The following is a 24256-nucleotide window of genomic DNA, read 5'->3' as shown; positions in this document are numbered from 1 at the left end:
CCTCAAGATTAGACTTACCAACTGTGGGCAGTTTTGCAATAGAATGTCATTTAAACATGCAATCCACCTCTCATAACAGTAATTAACCTAGCTGATGGAAATCCGCAACCCTTCCCAACCAACTTTCAACTTTTGAATTCCTAGCAATTAACCTACCTAATGGAAATCCACAACCTTTCCCAACCAACTTTCAACTTTTGAATTCCTAGTAACCATCTATTATCCTTCAACTAGCTAACCTTTCCAACCAACTTTCAATGTTTCAAACTAGCCCCTAGTTTAGATGGATTAAATTCGGGATTACTGTGCCCAGTATTTATTTGGCATTTCTGATTGTCCATCCTTCATGTAAGATCTTAACCTTTGAGAAATTTCCTGTACCCTTGCATCAATTGCAAAGTCAACAGTCTTATATTTCTCCTCTGACTTTTTCAATCGTGCCTCTTGAAATGAAGTGCAACCAGTGCAAACATATTTTGGCAAAAATCATAGCCACCATGGTAGCTGATATTTCCTACAAAGGTAGCTGCTCATGAGTTCTCACTGATGGAGCTAAGACCATTAGTCCCCAAGGAATATGGAATCCTAGAACATTTAACATGCCTCAAAAAACAAGCCAGCCCAGGGATTTTTGAACCATGAATAATCACCAATGTAATTCACGGATATAAATTTGAGTATTAACCAGCAGCCAAAAAGCTTTGCTGACTGTGATCACCAAATAAATACCATGTGCAAATCATAACGTAAGGACAATGTGCATCAGGGGGTACATTGCAGCAGAGGGCAAATCGTGTAGTGGCGATAGCACACGAGAATTTAAATGTTCAATGGTCTGAACTAATTGAGAAAAAGAAGTATGCCACAAGTTAGATCTCCTAATGAGATGTCCTCACAAACTTCATTCCCGCAGCTTAGTTTAGCTCCCTTGTCTTCAGCGCTTCTTAGAACCATAAAGATCTGAAAGAAAACGTGTTCTATTTTAATAAAAAATACAACTTTTAGAAGAAGACAAATCATATCGCCCAACCTTCAAGCAGTAATGGAGTTTGGATACCAAGCATCTCTTAAGGCACTGACTTTTCACTTAGAGGAGTCTCTACTGTGACTTACTAGCAATGAAACTCAAGCTTCAGTTCCATTAAAGATGTTCAAACTCCATCAAGATCATCTGGTAAGAAAAACACTGGCAGAATAAGCCATGCCAACATATCAAGGCAGACTAGAAGACTAGATGATGAAACTTGATGTCATCCAGTCACACATTATTTTCCACCCTAACAAAAGCACTTATAGATTCAGGCATTCTACTTCAGCTTCCTACATCTTTCATCACGTTAACAATCCACCAGGTATGCACATGCCTCTCATACAAGCACCAAACATTACTACGTATATACAACTTGATTATGAAGCTCCATCCAGCTCAACCTATCAGTGGTATAAAGTAAGAACCAGACCCTTGAGCGACTGTCAAATGTAAGCATTCCTTTTAATCTTGGTACATCAACATCATCAGATGCAATACAGGTATACAAGTTAGAGAAAGAAAGATGAAGCATTAGCGTGCTCAATAATGTAGTGGTTGAAATAAACTCACCCTGAAGCCAGGATGCAGAATCACAAGAACCAAAGCTCAGCCTTGAAACGAGCAATGATTGTGATCGGGCAGCGTGCAGTGGTTGTAGCGACTCAAGACCTGCTACAGCTCCACGCAAGCTGCCACACCAGTCAGTAAACAAAACGATAAATCAAATTATCTCCTGCTGCACTAACAAGAAAGACACTCATTTCTATGCACAGCTGTAGAAACACTCTCTAGCACCATAAATTTAAGCAGAGAAGCTAAATAAAATAACTAACAATCAGACAAGGACAAGTTCAACATTCCTGATGCTGCAACAAAATCTACAAATACAACATTAATTGTCCCTGCTCAGGTTAAGCAAAGGACCATAACTATATCCATGGTCATCAAAGGGAAGGAAAGAAAAATAGCTTTTAGTTTCATCACAGAAGAGCTTTTATTTTTGTCACAAAAGTGACCACTAGGTTATCAACACCCTTTAAGAACGTTAGAGAGTAAAATGGCATCCAAACCCAAAGAAGTGATGGCCAGGTTTCCAACACCCTTGCAGAAATTAGAAGGTACAATGCCTTATTGTAAGATTCATGCACACTGCATCCTATTAGAGAGAGAGAATCTGGGAACCACTTTGCCAGTTTCTCACGGCCTACATTGTTGTACGCACTCTTGTGCTTTGGTATATGGATTCCCTTTCCAAGTTCATAATAAGGAACACACCATATATAGGATATAGTGGGAGAGACCTGAGGGCTGAGAGGATCATGTTAGCCAGTGCCCAAGCACCAATAATGCGCCACCCAACTGCCCACTAAAGCCTAATCAAATGCACATTATATACAGCGCTCATACCCATGACATGCATAAGACTGACACCCTCTTAAAGATCATGGGCAATCTGTAGTATGTACAATGAAATATACAATGATGTATGAGTCATGACTCAACAAGCAACCACCCAAGAAGAACCCCAAAATGTCCACCATATCCCATATCATAATGAACATCAGAAAACCCTCAACATCATAATACATATAACAACGAAAACAAATAGATCCATGGATACCTAAGGGGTGGATGATCAAGCCAACACTGAGATGACTTAGAGAAGAAATTGATATCAATGTCAACCATACTCAAACCCATCACAAAGAATAGAAAATTCCGATTCTTTGTTTATCATGAGCAGCCCTGCAAAAGCATATCATGACCACAGATTTCCTGCCTTTAAACCATCCTGCCAAAGGGTCCCCCATGTGAGAGCCAACTAGAAGCAAAGTCAACTTGTTACCCTATCTCCCATCATGGACCTAAAGGCCTACTAGCTTCAAGATTAACCACCAAATAACCCAATGAGTATAGAAAGCCACACTCAAGATACCACAGCCCACCCATCACCCTAGAGAAGAAACTTTGAATGCTCCTGATTGATGATTCCCCTTCCATGCACGAGCACATCAACCAAATGGACGACACGCAGGCTAAGCTTAAGCCTTGCATCCCTAGGTCAGACAATATCTACATGCGATATAGCCAGTCTTTGCTATGGCATGCGATAAGCCATATTCGCGATCAGTTGCATTGTCTGGCCTGGCAAAGCAATATGCAGCGATGGCAAGCGATTGGCCCAAGGATATGTGATGATCCTTCTTACTCATCTATCATCTCCAAGTATGATGTTTTCTACACCAGCCTGTCAACCTCTAGGATACAGGAGACTATTCTTTGGGAAGAGTTAGCACCGCTTATTTTGAAACATGAAGAGTGCCTTAAGGAGATTGCAGCCAATAAATCTAGCTCTACAAAAGCTTTTATTGCAAGTTCAAGAGTCCTTGAGCTTCGCCACGAATTCAATTAAGCCTAAATGCCCATACCATGGGAAGGGCACTCATCCCACCAAGAAGTGTGTGAAAAAATACCCTCACCCTTGTCCAAGAGCAAAGGATGACACTAAGTCATTTGAGCCTTCCTCTTCCTCTACACCAATTGTAAACTCATGAGTCCATGTTCTTTCATATCCATGGGATGGAGGAGCCTTTTTCAGCAGCTACCTCATCTTCAAAGCAGCCTCAGCCTATTGACATTAGTGCTTCAAGTCATATGGCTCCTCAAGGAGATTTGTCGCAAGATCTTCGTCCATCTGAGGGTACAATCACTGTTGGTGACATCTCATTGGTGCCTTATAGTGATGTTGGCACTTCGCCATTATTGTTTAATTGTCCATCAAGCTCCATTTCGAAAGTCTTGCATAATCTAGACTTGGGCCCATCCGCCACAATCTCCTCCCAATAGTGTTCCCTCATACCTCCCATCCCTTTCAAAGGGGGATAATATCAATGATGCAATTGTGGATTTCTAGCCCCTTGTATTTTAGACAAGGATTCCTAAGATTGTGAGTAGCTTTTTCATTGAAAAATTTCATCAGTTTTGACACTTCTTCAACCACCCTTGGATCTATTCCATCTTCTTTGGCATTCAACCACATCCAAGATCTGAGAGGGAGTATTAATAGTCATGTTTGTCATCTCCTACATGTGAGCCTCAATCTGAGTCAAACAAGGATACTAGAAGTTCTAATATACAATCTATCATGTGTTTTGATGGAGAAGGCAGTTGTTTCTAAAGCATCTCTTTTTTTTTTCAATTTGTTTTAGGTGTGTTCACTAGCTACTTAGTTTCTAGCCTCTGCACTTCTTTTCCAATGATTTTTTACTACGTTCACACCACATAAAATGAGGTGACCAGCATTATGATGCCAACTAGCATTTTTCTTAGTGTTTTCCCTATTTTATTTGCCAAATGCAAGTCGGCCAGCTTTTTTGCCCCTTGTTTGCCTAGGTCGGCCAAATTTGGGGCATTTTCTTCTATTTATAGCAATGCCCCTCAATTGGCTGGTCACTACCACTTACAAGTTACTAGTGCACTCAACCATCGAAGTGATTCCTCCATCTTCCAATGCTACCTTCTATCATCAACCTAATGCGATGCCTTCACTGATGCCTTTGGTTGCATGCAAGTACTAATTAGTCCTCATTGTATTCAACTTTGTTTCAAAGTTCATTGCAGATTTTCTCCTTCCATTCTCTTCTTTCATTGCAGTCTTTCCCTCCCCTTCTTTGTCCGCATTCATGTTTCCTCTTCTATTGTGCACTAGCAGTAATAAATCAAGCCAACATGCAAAAACTCACCAAACTGCAACTGTGAATGATGCCCAACTGCCAAATGGCAAGTGTCTCATCATTGCAACTAAATAGGCTGCAAATGCCGAAACCAGATGGAAATGCATTGATGAATGACACCCAGAAAGAGCCAAACTGATGTTGCCCACAAAATCTAGCTGACTAGCAAGAATAGATCCTATTGCACACGCACTTCTAGAATGTTACTGCTGCCCACTGGCCACATGGCAAGTGCCTCATAAATGCACCTAAAACAAGTTGTAAATGCTGAAAGAAGATAGAAATGCGGTGAATGGCAGCACTTAACAAATGCATCAATTGGCATAGTGTCGGAGCTCTCGTGCCTTCATCAAACTCTAATAGAGCTCGCAACTAGAAGATGCCAATATAACACATCAATTGCTAACACCCCCTCTCAAATACTAGGAGTGGTAAAAGGCCAAGAAGGCACGCGTGAGAAAGCATAGAAAGCAAGCAATGGAAGGGCCTTCATGAAGATGTCACTACAACGTCCTCCATCAAATAGTAGATCCTGTAACAAACTTTTTGTATATCGATTATTACCAAGACATATTGGCTCAATGATTCTAAATTAATTTGATGCTCATGTACTTTGAAAGGCGATTTGTGTTATTCAAGTGTTTCAAAATATGATTAAATGTTCATCCTTTTATTTAAGGATAGCCAATGGTCAGAACATCCTACAATTATACTTGGGTTGTCATTAATGAGATGCACAAGAGAAATTAAAAGTTTAGTCGAGCAGTCATATTGACCACAAAGCTCAAATGACTAAGACTTAGTGACACTCAAATAGTCACATTGACTAGAAGCCCATATAATGAGCGGTTTTAGAAAGTAAAACCAGATACTCGTGATCGAAAAAACAAACCATGAACGGTGAACCTATATAATGAAGCTCTTAAGAAGCTAAATTTGGCGACTCCTAAAATTTAGGAGGTTACTATTTTTGAAAGTTCCTCAAATGGAAATTCTGTTCATATCAAAGGCTTCAGGATTTCGCAAATAACAATTTTGTCTTCAGCAACTATCTTAAATTCTTAACCATTTGAGAGATTTTTAGAGTAGAAGGTTTGGAAGTTTCTTTCTCTAGAAAAGTGACATGTGGCACCTAGAAGAGGACATGTGTCATTTTAAAAGTATCTCTACACTTATCATTTCTACAAACCCTTGACATTTATAGCCTCTACTTTTCACTTTTGAGCACTAAAGCCCACACTTATATATTGAAGATCTCTCATTTGGAATAACCTCTCATGCTGAAATTTCAACCACATGCTTTGTATTCTCCTTTCTATCTCTCATCCAAAAAGCATTTTCTACTTAGTTTGATCTAACCAAGCACTAGAGAAGAAAATCAGCTAGCTGCTCGAGTTTGCATAAATTAATATTTCAAAACCCTAATTTTTAGAATTGTAGCAAATCAACCTTTTGTATATGGTTCAGGCACTTAGTGCCCGTGGTTTTGTTTCAATAAATTCAAGTAAAGGGGAAAGGTCTATTTTCCCTCTCAATGTGGTGTCGACTTCTCTCTCTCTCTCTCTCTCTCTCTCTCTCTCTCTCTCTCTCTCTCTCTTAATTTTCATGGTGATAATTGATCAAGTTGGTTAAGTTCAAAGTATTGTTATTCTCACATTCTTCCCCACGCTTACATTGGTATCAAAGCAAGGACTTCTTTTTTGCAAGAACTTTTTTGGCTGACAAGATCTTTGGGCCAACTTTCTCACCATGTCAAGAGACAAAGAGGAGAATTTTTATGGACAACAAAAAGGCTCCCGACACTCTATATCTGTCTACTTCTCTGATTATGAGAATATACAAAGATATAAGGATTTGGAAACCGATCCAAAAATTCAAGCTTTGATGAAGAGAAGGGCTAAAGTGAAGGTCTTTGAAGATTTCCTTACGGAGAAAGCTCTTGAGACAAACGGTATTATGGCTGCGAAGGTCTATCTCAGCATTAAACGTATAAATGTTATTGATGCAACTAAGTCTATGAAAGGTAACATAATACCTATCATTCGAGAATCCACCCAAGCAATAACTTCAAAGTCTCATCATATACAAGCTATCTCCTCTTGTCCCAAGAATCCCTCCAAGGAGAAGAACAAGGAGAGAGTCAAAGAACCAGCTATTTCCATGGTAGCTCAATCTCCAAAGATACTTTTAGCAAAGGAAAACGATACTAAAAGAGACTTCAAGCCTGAAGAGAAGAGCATAAAGTTTAATGTTTTCTATGGTAAGAGAGATTCTCAAAAGGCTGTGTCTTTTACTAGACAATTTGATGTTGCTTTTGGTGGTAAAGATTACACAAAAAAATAAAAAATTAGGATAGTTAAAATGCATCTGAAGGATACTACTTTAAATTGGTGGCTCAAAGTTATTCAAGAGGAAAAGGAACCCAAGCCTTGGAAAGAGATTAAGGAGATGTTCAACAAGAAGTTTTTGCCTTTATCTTTTGAAGTTGATATGCAGCAAGAATGGAATGAACTAAAGCAAAGCCATGGAGAAATGTTGAAACATATATCAATAGATTTACAATTGTTTCTCTTAAATTTCTCTCTCTTAATAAAGTTCCTTCCAATATGGAGATGAGAAAGTTTATCCATGGATTACATCCGACAGTACCGCAAGTTGTCAAGATGACAAAGCTTGATACTTGAGAAGCAACCCAAGATACGGCCTTAGAAGCTGAAGAACTGCATATACCATAGATACTAGGTTGAAAGTAGACCATCTTTGCCATCGAAAAATAAGCTAACAAATCAACAATTAGCAAAATATACAAGAGAAGGACGATACTTCTCTTGTGGAGAAAAAGGACACATGGCTAGTCAATGTCCTAATAAGGCAAAGAGGAAAAACTAACCTCAAAAGACACCTCAAGCAAATGTCGTACCTAAGAAATCCTTGCAACAGGATGAAACTTCGTCAGAGAAAAGGAAGCTTTTTATGGCTTTGGCTTGGGGTAAGATTACGAATCAACTTATTCTCATTCATTTTGATACAGGGACTACATATCATTATATCCATCCTCAGTTCGAAGCCCTACATCTACCAAAAGAGAGGTTTAGAACACCAGAAATGGCAGGTGCTACTTTTCAAGGAATGAAGTCTGAAGTTACTCCCATTCTTGGAAAACTAAGAATTGACATAGGAGATTACATAGATCATGAGAGTTTTGTTATGGGAGATCTTGATCATTGTAATGTTGTATTAGGAATACCCTGGCATAGAAAAATATATACATCCATTGATTGGAATTAAAAATAAGTTTAGATTCCCTTCCAAGAGTAAAAATGTATCTTTTGATGTGGGAGTGAAAGGAAACTCTATTCCATAATTCCTGGGAATAGGAAACAAGAACGGAAATGGGACCCCCTGGAATGGGGGAAACGTCCAAGGTTAAGTATTAAACGATTCAAGATAAGTATTACGTTTATTTACAGGTCTGTCTTCTGTCTTCTGCTAATGAACTGCTCTGTTCTGGAAAAACAAGCTCGAGAGAAATCTGTCTCTCCCCCCAACCACGCGTAGGAAGTACCTGGAGTGCCACCCCGTCGTGACTCCCTCTTCCAGCTGTCATTACCTGGTGAGTTCTACTATTTAAGTATTACTCACTTACTTTCTAAGCTCCCCTTAAACCCGTACGGGCGCCCAAAACCCCCGAACGGTCATCCATCACGCTTGTCTCCCCATATGTTACATTTATTAATGTAACATTTCCTCCCCCTTAAGAATCGATTTCGTCCTTGAAAATTATGCTTGGGAGGTCCAACTGTAAATTGGGAAACCTTTTCTCTAAGGTACTTACACGCTCCCATGTTGAGCTTTCTTCTAAACAATCTTTCCATCTCACCAGATATTCTTGATAAATAGTATTTCTTGTTCGCCTGTTACGAACACTCAAAATTCTTTCTGGTTCATGTGAAATAGATTGGTCACCTATTAGCTCCTCAATGTTATCATTTAAGATTAGATTATCCATATCACCCAGCTTCTTTCTTAACTTGCTTACATGGAAAACTGGATGTGTTTTACTACCAGCACGTAGTTGGAGCTTGTAAGCCTGTTCTCCCACCCTTTTAAGTATTGTGAAAGGACCACAATATGTGGGTGACAGCTTTGGACATCGTCCCGTTTTCATGGTTTTAGTTTGTTCAGGCACCTTAAGATAGACGAATCGCCCTTCTTCAAAGGAGAGGTCTCTTCGATGAGGATTTACATAAGCTCTACCTTGATTTTAAGCTTTCTTAATATTTTCTTGAGCAAATTTTAACATACTATTCATATCCTCCAAAAAATCCTTTACTGCCTGAACCTTCTCCTTGTGCAGTCCTACTGCATGAGGAGCTCTGGGCTGAAACCCATACATTAGCATAAATAGACTATATCCACTGGAAAAGTGCTTGGCACTATTATATGCAAACTCTGCTATCGGTAAATACTCTTCCCAATTAGTTTGTCTTTTACTTACATATGCTCTCAACATATCTTCAAGGATTTGGTTAACCCTTTCAGTTTACTCATCAATTTGCGGGTGCTCCGTCGTGCTCATGCTAAGTTTAGTATCCAATTTCCTAAATACAACACGCCAAAATTGACTATTAAATTTTTCTATCCCGATCAAAAACTATAGCCGGAAGGCCATACAATTGGTATAAATTCTCTATGAACAATCTAGCCAATTCTGGTGCTGCACCATCAAATGCGCACAAGGCATACAACCTTTGCACAAGTGACCGTGAGGATTACATCAATGGGTTTCAAGAAAGGGTACTCTTGTAGAGTAAATAACCATTATCAATGGTAAAATTCTTCCATTTGAATCCCATTTGAGCAACCCCTAATGCTCCATTTCCTTGTTGAACATCCTCAGATGTTCCTTCCTTAGTGGAGACTATTCCATTTGGATCCCCATTTTCTATTGCTTCCCATATGTTGGAATACGCCGGATCAACCTGGCATTTCCCTTTTAAGGATTCAAGTAAATCGGAAGTGGACTGAGTAAAACTCAATTCATTTATGATGGGCATTCTGCTGAGTGCATCAACCACTATATTATACTTTCTTTTTCTATACCTTATCTCATAGTCGAACTCTTGGAAAAGTTCGGCCCATCTAGCTTTACGCCCTTGTAGATCCGGTTGGTCATTAAGCCACTTAATGCTTTCATGATCCAACAAGATCAAAATTTTGGCATCATACAAATAGTGTCTCCATTTCTTCATTGCATCTACTATTGCATACAGCTCCCTCTCATAAACAGAATAATTCCATTTTGCACGGTCTAATTTCTTGCTTTCGAAAGCAACTGGTCGACCTTCTTGTAATAAGACCGCGCCTATTGCCCTATCACTGGCATCAACCTCAACCACGAATGGTTTATTGGAATCCACAATTAATAGTACTGGAGCTGTAGCAATAGCTACCTTAAGTTTTTGAAAACTTTTATTTTGGTATGTTCCCTAATTAAAACTCTTCCCTTTTCCTTTAAGTTAGTCCGTCATTGGAACAGCTATCTTAGCATAATCTCGAATGAATCTGCAATAAAATCCAAATAAACCTAGGAAGATCTACAGCTCTTCCAAGTTCCTTGCAGATGGCCATTCAATAATTGCCCTTACTTTTTCTGGATCCATCTTGATTCCCTCTTTCGAGATAATATGCCCCAAATATTCGACCTCTTGTGCAAAGAATTCACAATTTAGTTTTCTTTGCATAAAGAAAATGGGTTCTTAACAATTGGAATACTAACCGTAAGTGTTCCAAATGTTCTTCTCTTGATTTACTAAAGATCAAGATATCATTCAAGAAGACTACTACAAAGTGTCCTAGATAGGGCTGTAACACACTATTCATCAACTTCATAAAAGTGACAGGTGCATTAGTGAGACCAAAAGGCATCACCAAAAAATCATAGTGCCCATATCTAGTACGAAATGCCGTCTTAGGAATATCCTGGGCCTTAATTCTTACTTGGTGATAGCCTGATCTTAAATCAATCTTTGTGAAAAATTTTACCCCTTATAATTGATCAAAAAAATCTTCCATTCTGAGCATAGGAAATTTATTCTTCACCGTTATTTTATTAAGTACTCTATAATCAACACAAAGTCGCATAGAACCGTCTTTTTTCTTCACCAATAAAATTGGCGAAGCCCAAGGTGAATTGTTGGGTTGTATAAACCCCTTATCAAGGTAATCCTTGATTTATCTTTCGACTTCTTGGTGTTGTGTTTCACTTAGCTTATAAGGTGGCTTAGAATCAAGGTGTATATCCCTATCTATGTCAATTGGGTGATTTACATCACCCCTATCTGGTGGAAGACCACTTGGTAAATCAGAAGGAAACACATCTTTAAATTCATCTAACAAACCACTTAATTCATTATTTACATTCAACTCGCAAACATAAGAAAATTGTTGCTTTATATTACAAAAAGTAAAAGTGTCCTGTACAAGGAGAAACCATAACATATATATCTCACAAGCTTCCTCCTTCTTTATTAGCTTCTGAACTTCAAGGAAACACATCAAAGGGTTATTAGATACTTCATGTTCACCTTGAATCACAAAAGTCGTACCATCCCTTTCAAATTCCAATGTATTATGATGATAACTACGCTTTAAGGATGGTTCCGATCCCCATAGCCACTCCCTTCCTAAAGCAATATCGGCTCTTTCCATATTCATAATTTGGAAATCAAGCTTATCTTTATATCATTGGATCTCAATTTCCAAATTGGATACCATTGTATCCCATATTTTATTATCCTGACCTTGCATCATACGAACAACATATTGATGCTCACTCTTTTGTTGGGGAAGTTTCAACTTTTTGACAAGTGCATAATTTATGAAATTGGGAGTGGCAAAGTCATCAATCATGACTCTAACCCTCTTTCCCGCTATCAATCCATGCACTCTAACTAAATCATGTGGCCCAAAGGTAGGCTGCCACATAGAAGTTGACATACAATACCTCTGTTGTACATCCTTGTGCAAGACCTCTAAAGATTTATACCTTTCATGCCCCTTTAATTCCAAGGTCTGCACTGCATGGATTTGTTTTTCTTTTCCCTTGCCCTTGTCCTTATCCTTTCCTTTATCTTCCCCCTTTTTCCTTTGAGGGCAATTCCAGGTAGCATGGTTAGGAGATAGGCAGTTGAAACACAGCCTTTCTTTTTTGGCCTTATCAAAGTCATCATCTTGACTTAACTTCGGCCTTACATATTGTTTCTTTTCAAAGGGTTGTTTCTTACCCTTAAGGAATGGCATTTTCCTTTTAGATTTGCTTACAAATTTCCATTTCATTTTCAAGAAGGAATTCTTTCAAAAAGACTGATTCAAATTGAGCCCAAGTTTCAGGTATTTTATTTGCCTCCTTTAAAGTTCTCCACCATTTATATGCCTTTTGCCCCAAGGTTAGACTGGCCTCCAGCACTTGAAGATATGGTGGAGTATTCTTAAGTTTGTGCAAATCCTCCCATTTTTGGAGGAAGTTAAAGATAGTATCTTCATTTCTATCTTTTTCCTCCCCATGAAACTGAGGGGGTTTCATATCCCTCAGCTTTTGGTGGGGTTCCCTAGGGTCTCGCATAGTCACATTTAGATCTTTCGATGAAGACGGAATATCTGAGGTCTCTATCTTACCTTTATCCCTTTCCAGTAATAAGGCTAATTGAGATTTTATTTCTGCGAGTACTTGAGTTAGCAACTCCATTTGAATCCCCTGTGCTTACACACGAGCAGTTAGATCATCAAAAAAAAATTATTCCCATTGTTCTTCTTGTATTTCCGTTTCATGGGGATCCACCATAGGGTGGTCCCCGGAACTAGAGCCTTCGGTTACCCCCTCTCTCTCTTTTCCCTCCATCTATACACTGGAATTGGAAACCAAATATAAGAAATTTGCGTACAAAGATGAGATACTTCCCTGATTACAGAGGGGGCATGAAGAACAGTGCAACTTTCCTCAAATCTGCACTAATTGTGTGTAGATCACGTGAGAATAAGGCATGTTAGGCAAAAACACTGTGTAAGGATGTGATTAAACACCCCCCGCCAGGTCACATGAGAACAAATCTGTGACCAAAGTTGTGATTAGAAGCGAGACTTGGCCCGACTTGAACCATCCCGTCATGGTCGCCAACACAGACGTGATCGAAGTGGCTAAAGATCGGACCCGATCACGTTTCGGCGGAACGTAATCTTTTCAGTAGGACGTGGCGCGACTGCTCTGATACCATTATTAAATGATTCTAGATAAGTATTACATTTGTTTACAGGTCTGTCTTCTGTCTTCTATTGATCAACTGCTCTATTCTGGGAAAACAAGCTCGAGAGAAATCTCTCTCTCCCTCTGACCACGCTTAGGAAGTTCCTAGAGTGCCACCCCGTCGTGACTCCCTATTCCAGCTGTCATTACCTGGTGAGTTCTACTATTTAAGTATTACTCGCTTACTTCCTAAGCTCCCCTTAACCCCGTACGGGCGCCCAAAACCCCCGGACGGTCATCCCTCGCACTTGTCTCCCCATATGTTAGATTTATTAATGTAACATCAAGGAATGAGAATGGGGGGAATGGCACATGTCTTAAGTGCCCCAAATATGCCCTGCATGACCCAAATTACCCCAAGTTACCCCAATAGTCTCCCCAATGCTAAAAGTCGCCCAATTTGCCTTAAATGCTCCAATATTGCCTCAAATTGCTCTCAACACCCCAAAAATGCCATAGATTCTCAAATGCCTCAAATGTCCCTCTAATTACAGAAATACCCCTTAATGCTCCAAATTGACCCAAATGTCCCAAAATTGACTCGATTACCCCCGTAGCTCCAAATTGCCCTGAATTGACCCAAATGCCCCAATTATCCCGATTTCCCTTAAAATTAGACAATATAAATGGATGATTACCTTGGAATTGAGGATAGGCTAAAATTTGATTGTGATTTGCAAGAGTTGATAATGCATCAAATTTGAACTTTGCATGGACTCATGATTGACTTGTGACTTCTCTTGACACTTCGAATCTTCAACCCCCGAGAGAGAGAGAGAGAGAGAGAGACTAGTACATGCACATTAGGCAATGGAGATGCAGGCAACGTGACTAGAGAAAGAGAGAGAGAGAGAGAGAGAGAGAGGGAGAATGTGGTAGGAGTGTGATACAAGCAAGAAAAAAAAACTAGAAAAAACGTCAATTTTTTGTCAACAGGCCTGGAATAGCCATTCCAAACAAGGAATGACATGAGGAATGGCAAGGAACGGCCTTGAGAACAACAGGAGACATTCCTTAGCCATTTCACCTCCTCGAAGGGTTTGAAACGAGTTAGGCCATTCCTATAGGCCAAAACGGCCATTCCCTGTTTCTATGCTCTATTCCCATCTTCTCATGTACAAATTTGTAAAGCAATGAAAAAGTTATTTTCTTATACTTGATTTTTCTCAAAGATTCTAACAAAGAGTCTAGAATTGAGGAGTCCACCTCAAATATCAACGATGACCGAATGAGTTTCTTAAAGAAGTATGAAGATTGTTTTGCAAACACTTTACCTGACGGGTTACCACTAGAGAGGCCAGAAAATCATCACATTGATCTCATTCTTTAAAGCTCACCTCCAAATAGACCACCCTATCGTGTGAGTCTAACACAAAAAGAGGAGATTATGAAGTGAGTAAATGAGCTCTGGGAGAACAATCTAATAAGACCTAGTCCCTCACCTTTTTGCTCTCTAGTCTTAATACAGAAGAAAGATAGATCTTGGTGCATATATGTGGACTATAGGGCCCTCGACAAAATTACAATTCGGAATAGGTTTCCCATTTCAAGAATTGATGATATCTTAGATAGATTAGATGGATCCAAAAAAATCAGCCGGATTGACTTCAAGAATGGCTACCATCAAATAAGGATTGCTCCTCATGTTATTCATAAAACAGCATTTAGGATAACTTTTGGTTTGTATGAGTTTCTTATACTACCATTTGGCCTCACCAATGCTCCTGCAACCTTTAATAGAATGATGGAAAGAATCTTTACAGCATATGAAACATTCATAGGTACTTTCTTTGATGATATTTTGGTTCATTCAAAAGATGAATAAGAACATAAGCATCACTTGAAAATAGTGTTTCAAAAACTCTGCAAACACAAACTTTATGTGAGTGGCAAAAAGAGTGAATTTTTGCTAGAAGAGATTCACTACTTGGGCCACATTGTATCCAAAGATAGGATTCGGATGGATCCAGAAAAAGTCAAGACTTTTGTAGAATGGCTAGAATTAACTAGTATTCATGAAGTTCGAAGTTTTTTAGGATTATGCTCTTATTACAAGAGATTCATTAAATGATTTACACTGATTGTTGGACCATTGCATGATTTAACCAAGAAAGCTGTGGCATTCCAATGGACCAAACTAGAGAAGGAAGCTTTTAAGTTCTAAAGTTCTATGTCAGCAAAGAACCTGTTTTGATTATAAACAATTTGTCAAAACCTTTCTTTGTGAGATGTGATGCTTCAAAAGATTGCATTGGTACAATCTAAAACCAAGAAGGGCATGCAATTGCTTATGCAAGCAAAAGGTTGTAAAATGTAAAAGAATACTACTATCTATAATGGCCATCATTCAAGCTTTAAAAGATTGGAGACACTATCTTTTAGGTTAAGAATTTCTTATCAAGACGGACCATGACAATTTAAGATATTTTCTCCATCAACCAAAGATTTCTAAAAACCATATTCAATGGGCCAATTATTTAGTTTAATTTAACTTTCAAATACTGCATATTCTTGGGAAGCAAAACAAGGTAATTGATGCCTTGTCAAGAAAACCTCAAATTCATGCAAGGTCCATGATTCATCATACAGATTTCAAGAGTACGAGGGACATGTATGATTTTTATGAAGATTTTAAAATCATCTGGGAGTGTTTACAACTTGGTAAAAGGGTAAACTCTTATGTTGTCAAAGATAGGTTTCTTTTCATAAGTACTATCTTTCTTCTAACCCACTACATGGTCCACCCTAACCTATAATCACTCATCAATAACTAGCTCTAATGCAATTTTCTCAATATCTATTAATCACCAAAGAAACAAATTGAATAGATAATTGATTATGAAAATTAATGGATAAGGTCATAGGTTCTTCTGAAGTTGTGTGGCTTATAGATCCTTTATCTAAGCAAATCAACACAGATTCCAGCTACTCAAACTCTATTTTGATAAAGCACATAGCATATCTAAAAATTGATTGATCTTGAGAATAAGTTATGTGTTACTCAAGATTTCAGACCTAAAGTAATGAAAGAATATCACGCAACTTCTTACTCAAGATTTTAGGCCTAAAGTAATGCAAAAATGTCATGCAACTCCTTACATGGCTCATCATGGTATTTTGGCCACAATCAAGGCACTTAAAATGTATTTCTTTAAGCCAAGTCTTCGATGAGACATTGAACAATTTATCAAAGAATATCTTATATACCAAAAGATTAAGTTTGATCGCCAAGAGCCTGCAAGGCTTTTGCAACTATTATCAATTCCGAGCTGACCTTTGGAAAGCATTGCTATGGATTTTATTTTGAGCTTGTCAAAATCAACAAATGGCAATGATGGCATATGGACTATTATTGACAGGTTTAGCAAACGGACTCATTTCATTCCAATTAATAGACTATCAAGTCTCAATATATGGCTAGAACCTATGATTTGTTGAGTCTCATAGACTATCAAGTCTCAATATATGGCTAGAATCCATCATAGGTGATTAGAGATCCACAAACCACTAGTCTCTTTTGGTGAGCTCTTTTTAAAAATTTGGGTACAAAGCTTACGTTTTTTCCTTCTTATCTTCCTCAAACAAATTATCAAAGTGAGATAGCCAATCTCAACAAATCTTTAAATATATCATCGATTACCATAATCCATCGTGGGTAGCAGAGATCCACAAACCACTAGTCCCTTTTGGTGAGCTCTTTTTGAAAATTTGGATACAAAGCTTACGTTTTCTTATTCTTATCATCCTTAAACAAATGATCAAAGTGAGATAGCCAATCTCACAATATTGGATATGTTGAAGTACTATTGCCATGAAGTCAATTAACAATGGAAAATGTATTTGTCTTTGGTAGAATATACTCACACCCTAGTCCACACCTATATATTCGAGATCTCTCTCTTCATTTGGAATAAGCTTTCGAGCTGAAATTTCAGCCACATGCTTTGTATTCTCCTATCTCTCTCTCATCCAAGAAGCATGATACTGGACCTATCGAATGAGACACTCTCACAATAGCAAGAGCTCCTAGATCTTAATTGGACTCTGACAGAGCTCCCAACTAGGACATGAAATTAGAACACATCGACTGGTAACACCCCCTCTCAAATCTTGGAAGTAGTTACAGGCCAAGAAGGCACATGTGATGAAGCATAGAAAGCAAGCAATCGAAGGGCCTACATAGGGATGTCACTACAATGTCCTTCATTAAATAGTAGATTCACTCCATTTCTCCACCCAAAACATACTCTTGAATAAGTGATACCGGACCTTAATGTGTCTAATGCAAGCATGAAACACCACGCTCTCACAATTGCAAGAGCACTTTGATGTCAACTTTGAAGAAGAGTAGGTCCTACCTATATAAAACTATATCTATAAGCATCCATTAAAGCCAAACTCCCTCCAAGTCCAAAAGGCATATTGCATAATATTGTGCCTCCATCAAAGAAATAGAAATAGTAGATTTTTTCTTGCTACTCCAAGAAACATCACCAAATCCAAGGGAGTGAGCATAACTTGTGGTCGATCTAAGGGTGTCAATGTCTAGCATAGAAGGCAATGAAAGAATCTTTGTGAAGATATCTACTACAATATCCTTCATCAAATAGTAGATCCACTCCATCTCTCCATCAATAACATGCTCTTGAACAAGCGATACTAGACCTAAATGTTTTTTATGCTAGCATGAAACACCGGTATGAACAAAATTGATTTTTCTTGCTTCTTTTGAGGGTTTTTGCACACAATACATATAGGACAGCATCCTTGCTAATCTTGTGTAAATTATGCAGATGCACCATTGCATTTTATTGAAACCTTTTAAGCGATCATTAGTGATCATATGCTATCAACTTGAACCAAAGCCTTCGAGATAGGTCAAAGATACAAGCCCAACATGATAGATAAATTGAAAAGAAAATGATAAATTCAAGAAAACTCTCTTATATTTCAATCTTTAAGAACCGTATACACTAATGCTTGATGCATATAGTTGGTCTCTACTCTATTTTAATGTGCACATGTGCAATATGTGCAAATGAGCCCAACAAAAAGACATCATTTAGTTGACACGAAAGGATATGCATGGTGTAAATGTGTAAAAGCTATAACTCATCATCTATAAAGAAATTGTCTCATATGTATCATTCAACAGTTTCACCTAGTATTTCACTTGGGACTTCCTAGAGATGGAATGTTTCAAGGTGAAACGCAACATTTTAAGTGTGAAACGTGAGGTTAAACCTTTTGTAGGTGCAGCAATACATAAAGAGTAATCCACCAATGGAGAAAAGGAGGCTTCTTTATGAATGAAGATAGAAGAATCACCAAACAGGAGATGTCTGGTAAAGGATTCATAAAGCCATACCAATGATCTAAGAGATACGACTACCAACCCTATACTGCCCTCCGAAGAGAGTTTGCAAGAGATACCACTGTCGTAGTTACCGACAACAAGGAATAGGAACACACACACACATTCAATCGACACTCAAAATCTAGAGAGATGAAAATTAAAAATACATTGAAATGACTCTAAGAATTTGATCACAAAATCACTGATCAACCATATGGTAGGTATACATAATTTATAAATTGGCCTATCGACGTCCTATTTCAGTATCAACCATAATCCATGTAATTAAACACACAATAATCAGCAATAATACAGATCAAAACATTGTAATTAGGAATGGATTATGACGAATTATTATCAGTGATGTTGCATAAGCACAACAGATGCGCATAGCAAAGCCACAAAATATACACTAAGATCTAAAGATGCAAGTTACAAGAGCTCCTAGCTAATGCCAAGTCAATACTCAAAAGTTTCAAGAGGCTAAGTGCTCTCATTCATAAAAGATGACTCCCTTGCGCCTGAATGTTCATCCTATTGAACAACATCCTTGCCATCACCATCACCACCACAATTCTTATCATCATCTTTTTCCCACCATACAAAAGGATCAGCCTTTGCAAATGATGTACGAGCTAGGAAGCGAAAATTGGAGCTCACATAAACTATGTCATTCGTCTTCATTGCACTAAGACAATTTCTCTTCTTTGAGTGAATATTGTTAAATGAGCTCCATATAAAACTAGCCTTCCTTCTCGGAGAGAATGGTAAAACCTAATCAAACACTTAATTACAGAAATTAATAAATGAGCATAAACTGAAATGCACACTTTACCTTATCAATCTTAGACATTGGACACCTAGTTGGCCCCAAATCAATACCCCTTTCGATATTTCTTTGACTTTAATTACTAATAGATTGAGTACATGTTGAGATTCCACAATCTCCTTTGCTGATCCAAAAGCCTCTTGTTGTACAAACAATCAGCAAGCAATTTGGGACAATTGACCCTTGATATTCACCCAAGGCTTACACAAATGAGACCACCAACTAGCCAAATGTTGCCCCAATTCACAATGGATGGCCAAGCATCTGAAATCCTTGTCAATTCTATGAATTTCAGGTGCTAATTTTAGTGTATAATGTCTTCTCCTATTGGCATACCTCCCAGGGTGGCTGCTAAGCCCTAATTTTTGCAGAAATTTAGAAACTAAAACAAAGATCCCTCTGCTGTCCACCAAATTTGGCTGAGATCTACTCCAACCCCTTCTCTCCAGCCTCTCCACTATCCTCACACCCCTTAAGGAGAACATTGCAGTTCGTGGTTCATGGCTATCTTCATCATCTTCCTTGTGCTACAACACCCTTATTCTCTTGTATCACATTCACTCCATGATTCAAATCTTCATCATTCCATTCATCAGAGTTTCTCTTCTCTTCTCCATGTTTGCCGAGTTCACTCCGTATTCCTCCTCGCAATCCCTGTTGTCTCACCAGTACGTCATCTTTTGACATTTGGGGGATGGATCTCAACCATTCAATTAGTTCACAGCCTGGGAGAGAGAGAGAGAGGGAGCTGTCATTTCATTTTTTGATCAGAGAATAGTGATTTGCTATAAAACACAGTCATCTTGAGACCTCAGCAAATAGGCAACAGCAAGGAGACGCCTTCCACGGGCTGGCAACGACATTGTTGATCAGGTGACAGCATTTTGGAGGTGCTTGGCAGTAGGCCACTGCATTAAATGCAAGCTAGAGCAAGCAATAGGCAAATTGTAGGATTTTCACGAAGAAAATCAAATCTCTCTCTCATCTTGGCTTTCTCTCACCTTCTCTAGTAATTTCTCAAAAGATCTCAACATTTTTCAGCCGTTTGGAACAAATCTCACCCGTATTTGGTGGACAACTAGAGGATTTCTACTGTAAACCCTAAATTTCTACAAAAATTAGGGTTTGACAGCCACCTTGAGACCCATGCCAATCGGAGAAGGCAGCATACACTAAATTCAGCACCTAGAATTTGTGTAATTGTCATGGAATTCAAAAGTCAATCCATTCATTGTCAATTGGGGCAGCATTTGGCCAATTTATGGTTCCGATTGTGCAAGTCATGGGTGAAAAGTCAAGGGGCAAATGGGCCGAATTGCTTGCTGATTGTTATTACAACAAGGGGCTTTTGGAACAGCAACGGAGATTGTGGAATCTCAGCTTGTACTCATGCCATTGGCAATCAAAGTTAAAGACATACCGAAAGGGGCGCCAATTTTGGGGCCAACAAGATATCCAATGTCCAAGATTATTAAAATAAATTGTGCATTTCAGTTTTATGTTTGTTTGTTGATTGTTGTAATTAAGTGCTTAATCAAGAAATTACCACCCTCTCCAAGAAGGAAGACTGGTTTCACCCATCTGAGAGAAGGGGACACATACACAGGAGAAATGTTGGAAGAAGTACCCTCACCTTCGTCCAGGAGCGAAGGATGGAACTAGTTAGTTGATAGTGAAACTTCTAGTTATATGACTCCACAAGGTGATTTGTTGCTAGATCTATGCCCTTCTAAGGGTTCAGTGACATTGTATCGATGCCTATTTGTGGTGTTAGCACTTTGCCTTTATTTCCCGACCGCACTTCAAGCTCTCTTTCACAAGCCCTTTATGTTTCGAACTTGGGCTTTCCACTCCTCTCAATTCATGGCCTTGCTAGGCTTGGTGCCCAAGTTGTCTTCATCAAGCAAACCATTTGTAATGAGGATTCTTCTACAAGGGCTGTTATCGCGCCACATTGGCAAGAGAGCGGGCTCTACAAGCTCCATTCGCCTTTTGCTATGCCAGGTCCTCTGAGACTGTTGTCTATTCCTACACTCATTCCCGCCTATGCACCATCTATTCCACAGGTTCCTTCCCATCCCCTGCCCTCTCCTCCGGTGGTTTCCTCGTATCCCCCATCCTTTTTAGAGGAAGATGATCTTGGTGATGCAGCTATGGATTCCCTAGCCCCTAGTGTTTCAAATGGGGTTTCCTAGGATCGCGAGGATCTTCTTTATCGATAGTCTACAACGACAAACCTCATCGACATTGATTGCCACCCCAGGATTCATTTCTTCCTTGGCCTTCCACCACATCCACGATTAGAGAGAATGTGTTAGCACTTATGTTTGTCATCCCTTGTCATCTCCTGCCTGTAATAATCAGTCTGAGTCAAACGAGGACTTTAGGAGCTTTGGTCTCTCTATCACTTGTTTTGACACAAGAGGAATCTCATTCTAGAGCAATTAGTTTATTGCCTTTCAATGCATTTTCTCCTCAGTCAAGACTTTGTGCACATTTTCCAAGCAATTTCTCCATGCATCACTCTGTCTCACCTATCAGACATTGTCCACCCTTTTCAGGATTTTTTAAAGCATTTCTAGAATTTTTACCAACATTAAATGTTGGTCGGCCATATTTTTGCCCCAAATTTCAGGTTAGTCAGATTTGCAGGTATTTGGCTATTTATAGCCTCCCCCACTCAATTGGCAAATCATTCATTCATCTTTCTCCTTCATCATGTGCACACTTCGACTCCGTCATCTTCCACCGTCTCTGGTGCTGTCATCGTCATCAACCTAATCTAGTGCCCTCAATAATGCTATGTGTTGTGTGCAACGACTAATCAATCCTCCTAAATTCAACGTTCTTTCCTTGTATAGTGCAAATTTCTTTCTTCTTTTCTTGCCGTCTCTCTCTGTTGTTTTGTCTCTGTGTTCCTGTTTCTTCTTCCATTGCACACTCTAACAGCTTATAGACAAAACCTTTGGTAACAAGCCTTAATTTGTGCTTGTCCAAGGACCCATCAACCAAATTCTTGGTCTTGTAGACCCAACAAACACCAATGATCTTCCTCTTGGAAGGATGCAAAACCAATTGTAGAATTTAATTCTGCTCAATAACTCAAGTTCATCCTATATAGTACAATCCCAAGTTACAAATGTAAGCCTCCTAAATGGTGCCAAGCTCACTATCCTCTGTAATCCTAACAGTGGGGTTGAAAAAAATGATAGCCCCCAAGTCCTTCATAAGGTTTCGAACCGCTGTGAAATGGTGAACAATTAATACTAATACTATTAAGGAGACCATGAAGTCATGAGCACCTCTATGGCTCCTATATCCAAGAGCAGAAGAGACATATTCCTCCAATGAAGAAGATGGTAAGGGATGTGCAATGGAAGAGCAAGAGTTGGAGAACTAGGGAGAAAAAGAGGTAACTTATAAGCAAAAGAAGATGCATAAGGGACCAGAGGGGGAGAAAATCCGATGAAGATGATGAAGAAGAGACACTAGATGATGCAGCATCAAAGGGAGAGAAGATGGGAGGAGAGGAAGAATACTCCTCAAAGACCACATCTCGACTTATCACCACCTTTTGTGAGTCATGGTCAAAGAGACAATAGCTCTTAGTGTGTTGGCTATAGTCAATGAAGATGTGAGTTAAGTGGCCTACTTTTAGGCAAGAAAGCTAACCAAAAAAAGACAAAGCTCCTAGGCACGCTCATGTGTCCTTGTTTCTCATTGCAAAGACATCGAAATGCATTTAAAGCAAGCCAAATTAGAAAGGAAAAGAAATCCCTAACATTTCCACAATAGTTTTTTGAAAAAGCTCTAGATATCATATTGTTTGCAGTTCGCACAACTCCTCTCTTGATGTCTTTCTCTTGATTTCTACCCTCAACCTTCAATCTTTGCATTGCAAACTTCACTCTTGTTGTTTTTCTCTCAATTTGTAGCCAGTTTTCTTTGTGTACAAGCAATGCCCTTGTTTTTGTTGTAGTAGCAAATAAAGTTATCAATAAATAGGTTTTCTTACAAGTTTAACTTACACACAGCAAAACCTACAAGTTTAACTTATACGCAGCCACTGCTATGATTGAATGGCTAGCACCATAAGGACAAGCTAAATCTTCCTCAAATTCAAAACATAAGGTTACAGAACCTGATATCTCCAAAAGAGTAAAACAATATTTGATTCTAGACAGCTTCATTTTCACAAAACTTCCTCGTGTTAAAGACATGAGGTAATAAGAATCAATATCTCCAAAAGAAGAAACCAATATTTGATTCCAAACAAAGGGATTTCAGCTGAAAAGCCGCTCAATTCTCAAAACAAGAGAATGAACGTCCAGCACATAGTACGAGTTCTTTTGATGCTCTGAGCTCCATTGCTCTCGCCTTTGCTATGTCTAACTAGCTACAACTATGGACTTTCGTATTTTGTTACGAAGGATGGTCGAGTTGAAATTTGTTGTTAAGATTTGTAGCAGGCCACGCATTTTACATTGCCAACCTTCTGCCTGTCCAACTGATTAACGAGATATCCTAAGACTCAATCAGTACAGTTACAAAGCAAAACGTTCTTCTGAAGCTGTCAAACACAGAATGCTCCACACATCTGGTGAGGCTTTCACAGCTTTGCTCGACCGTACCGTGATTCGATTGTTTACGATCGGAAGACAAGTGTTACTTAGAATTGAATAATGTACATGGGAGAAGCGGTTAATTTGTTTGTTTACTCACCGGGCGATATGGGAGGAGAGAGACGGCAAGCTCGAGGAAGCTTGGTACCTCGCTGGGGAAGAGAACACGGTCTCTGCAACTGGCCGCACAGCAGACCTGCACGACGTTCGCTGAGACATGACCTTCACGAAGGACAACGATGCCACCCTTCTCGCCATCGCCCTTACCACGAACAACGTACTAGGGTTTTAGGTCAAGATTTGAAGCACCGATGTGCAGCATAAAATTTGCTTCCATAGTAACATCGTTTGAAACATGCGCTTCTAAGTTCTAAACTATATTG

The 24256-nt window shown here is 39.0% G+C and overlaps 1 protein-coding gene across 2 annotated transcripts; it reads right to left on the bottom strand.

Moving 5' to 3' along the window:
- Positions 1 to 577: 577 nt before the first annotated feature.
- Positions 578 to 24251, bottom strand: LOC148019015 (uncharacterized). 2 transcript variants are annotated; one of them, XM_087701189.1, is made up of 4 exons: positions 23974 to 24251; positions 1601 to 1719; positions 1114 to 1171; positions 578 to 960 (listed from the first exon to the last, which is right to left on the bottom strand). In XM_087701189.1, exons 1-3 carry the CDS (start codon positions 24129 to 24131, stop codon positions 1152 to 1154), a joined length of 297 nt encoding a protein of 98 aa, XP_087557315.1. In that variant the 5' UTR covers positions 24132 to 24251; the 3' UTR covers positions 578 to 960; positions 1114 to 1151. The 2 variants fall into 2 exon arrangements, with proteins under 2 accessions (XP_087557315.1, XP_087557313.1); XM_087701187.1 differs by lacking the exon at positions 1114 to 1171 and having other exon boundaries at positions 23974 to 24246.
- Positions 24252 to 24256: the final 5 nt, after the last annotated feature.

This window comes from Lygodium microphyllum, chromosome 20, assembly GCF_053477565.2.
Source record: "Lygodium microphyllum isolate KBCC chromosome 20, Lygodium_microphyllum_v1.1.10, whole genome shotgun sequence".
NCBI classification, from domain to species: Eukaryota; Viridiplantae; Streptophyta; class Polypodiopsida; order Schizaeales; family Lygodiaceae; genus Lygodium; species Lygodium microphyllum.
This window is presented reverse-complemented; position numbering and strand designations above follow the sequence as displayed.